Genomic DNA, 2396 nt, shown 5'->3' on the forward strand with positions numbered 1-2396 from the left:
TTCAAAGCAAACTCAGTGAATAGTTGCTTCGCCAGCCACAAAAATTCACCAGCATTATGAACGAAACAACTTGCCCTCCTACGATTTCTGCAGGATCTTCGGAATTCATTTTTCTCGCGGTGTTAAGCTGCATTTCTGGTGTTTTATCCATTGCTGGAAACACAGTGGTCCTGATCGCCATATTTCGCACCAAATCTCTCCATACCATCTCAAATTACTTTATTGCATCATTGGCCGCCGCTGATCTTATGGTGGGAATTCTGCTTAACCCCATCTTGGCTACGAAAGCTGTCATTTTCAGCTATCTGGATCCCGAACGTCCTCTAAAAGGGTCTGCATTCGACAAAGTGGAAGACTTTGTATGGATCCAAGCTGTTGTTGCAACGACTTTCGGCCTCACAGCCATCAGCGTCGATCGCTACATCGCTGTGAAATTTGGGTTCAGATACGAATCACTCATAACTCCCAAATTCTGTCTCATGGCAACAGCTTCTGTGTGGCTTGGCTCGTTCGTCTTCGCCAGCGTTCGGTTATTTCTTGATAAACCCCAGGAATTATCAACGCTTTGGCTCGTTATGGGAGTCATAACATGTATTTTTCCGTCCCTTATCATAACATTTTGTTATATGAGCATTTTCAGGGAAGCTAAACAGCAAATTCAGAAAATCAAACAAGAAACCTCACTAGCAGCAGAACGACAACAAACTCGTCGTAATAACCCGGCTCGTGTAAGCCACACGAAAACCGCTTTCACAGTTGCCATTGTGATTGTACTTTTTATAATTCTGTGGGTGCCTAGTTTGGCTACCGCAGCGATACAGTTTAGACTATCGGGATCAGACAAACCTAAAGATCGGGCAGCTTTGAAGAGACTAGAGCGTGAAGTTTGGATGTGGGTGTCTTTGGTGGCCTATCTTAGCTCGGCTAGCAATCCCTGGGTCTATTCTATACGTTCTAAAGAATTCAGAACCGCTTGTAAGAAAATTTTCAATTGCTTTGGGAGCCATTCCAGAGTGGAACATCTCTCTGTAACTGCAAGCGTGTTAAGTGTTGGTTTATGAAAATAAACCATATCGTAGTCGCCTCACCTCCGGTGGAAACTATTTGCATGCAGTAATGGAGATGAGCTCTAAATTAAAAAAAAAAAAATTAAGAAATCCCTTTTAATGCCATTCATTTCCCTCAGTTCAGTAGGATAAATATAAATCACGGGGTGATAACGAGAAAACTGACATCCCGCGTCGGGAAAACGAATTTTCTGTCCTTTTCTCCATTTTTCAATGAGCGAAGTCAGGATGTATCTACAATACGTCTTAATTATCTTAATCCTTCTTAACCTTGGCCGCTTCTTTGATGGTTTAACTCTCGGCCTAACAAACCACTATTTCAAACCTTTTTTTTTGTATTACAAAGAAAAGTATTCCTCGAAGAATTGATTCAAAATTTCGCCACGAATGGTTCCATTTCCTTTAACGCGGGGGTCATTATTGATTACATAATTACTGCCGGTTAGAATGCTATTTAAGGAGAAAATTTTGAAATTATAATTTGTTGAAATTATAAGGCAAAGTCAGCAACTTTAATATTTCCAAATGGTAACAGTACAAATCACCTTGTAAATGTAGTTAACAGATATCAAAGATGCTATGTTTGGGAAGAGTACTTAGCCAATGCATTCTCCTAGATTCGTTAGATACGAGCACAGTCATTTAGCTAGTTGATTTTCGACGTTTTTCTCTTTTTCTCCACCACAAAAGCTCTTTATTGTGAAAGCGCATCGCGTAGCTGTTCTATAGTCCAATCGCGATCGCTGGTGGTCAGTTCTTAATAATGGTGTAATTAATGTTAAATTTCAATGTTTTAAGGATGGTCCCCTTAAAATAAGAAATTCGTCTCGGCAACTTAGCTATAGATGTTACTGGAGTCGCAATATATTGTTCGTTTGATAGTTATAGTGTATTTCTTCTCTCAGCTATCGCTTGAAATCGTTTGTTACGACTCATAATTTAGCCGAAAACAGAAGTTTCACGCCTATGACACCTGTCAACTGAAGCTGCAAACATGTTGACTAATGGGATGCCCTTATAACGGACCCAGATTCCATAGACATGCTAATTATCAACCCGTTTTGTTATTGTCAGTCACCTTTTTTATCAGTTTCTATTTATTCATAATTAGCCCCAGAATCACCAGCAAACCTGACGTGTTATGAAATACGCCAAGGTTCTTGGCTACTTTCAACAGCTTACAGAAATGTTCTATTAAACATGTTAAATGTCTAAAGTCGTCGAGGATCGCCCTGGAGTTGCTTCACAACGCCCTGTGATTGGTTTAGAAATCTCGCGCCAGGCTCTGCACTAATCAAATGCAAAGCCAAAACCAACCGAGGCTTGGTC

At 40.4% G+C, this 2396-nt stretch overlaps 1 protein-coding gene across 1 annotated transcript; it reads left to right on the forward strand.

Moving 5' to 3' along the window:
* Positions 1 to 1971, forward strand: LOC111331655 (histamine H2 receptor). The gene has a single exon (XM_022936814.2). It carries the CDS (start codon positions 57 to 59, stop codon positions 1059 to 1061), a length of 1005 nt encoding a protein of 334 aa, XP_022792549.1. The 5' UTR covers positions 1 to 56; the 3' UTR covers positions 1062 to 1971.
* The last annotated feature ends 425 nt before the right edge of the window (positions 1972 to 2396 follow it).

Source organism: Stylophora pistillata, chromosome 7, assembly GCF_964205215.1.
Source record: "Stylophora pistillata chromosome 7, jaStyPist1.2, whole genome shotgun sequence".
NCBI classification, from domain to species: Eukaryota; Metazoa; Cnidaria; class Anthozoa; order Scleractinia; family Pocilloporidae; genus Stylophora; species Stylophora pistillata.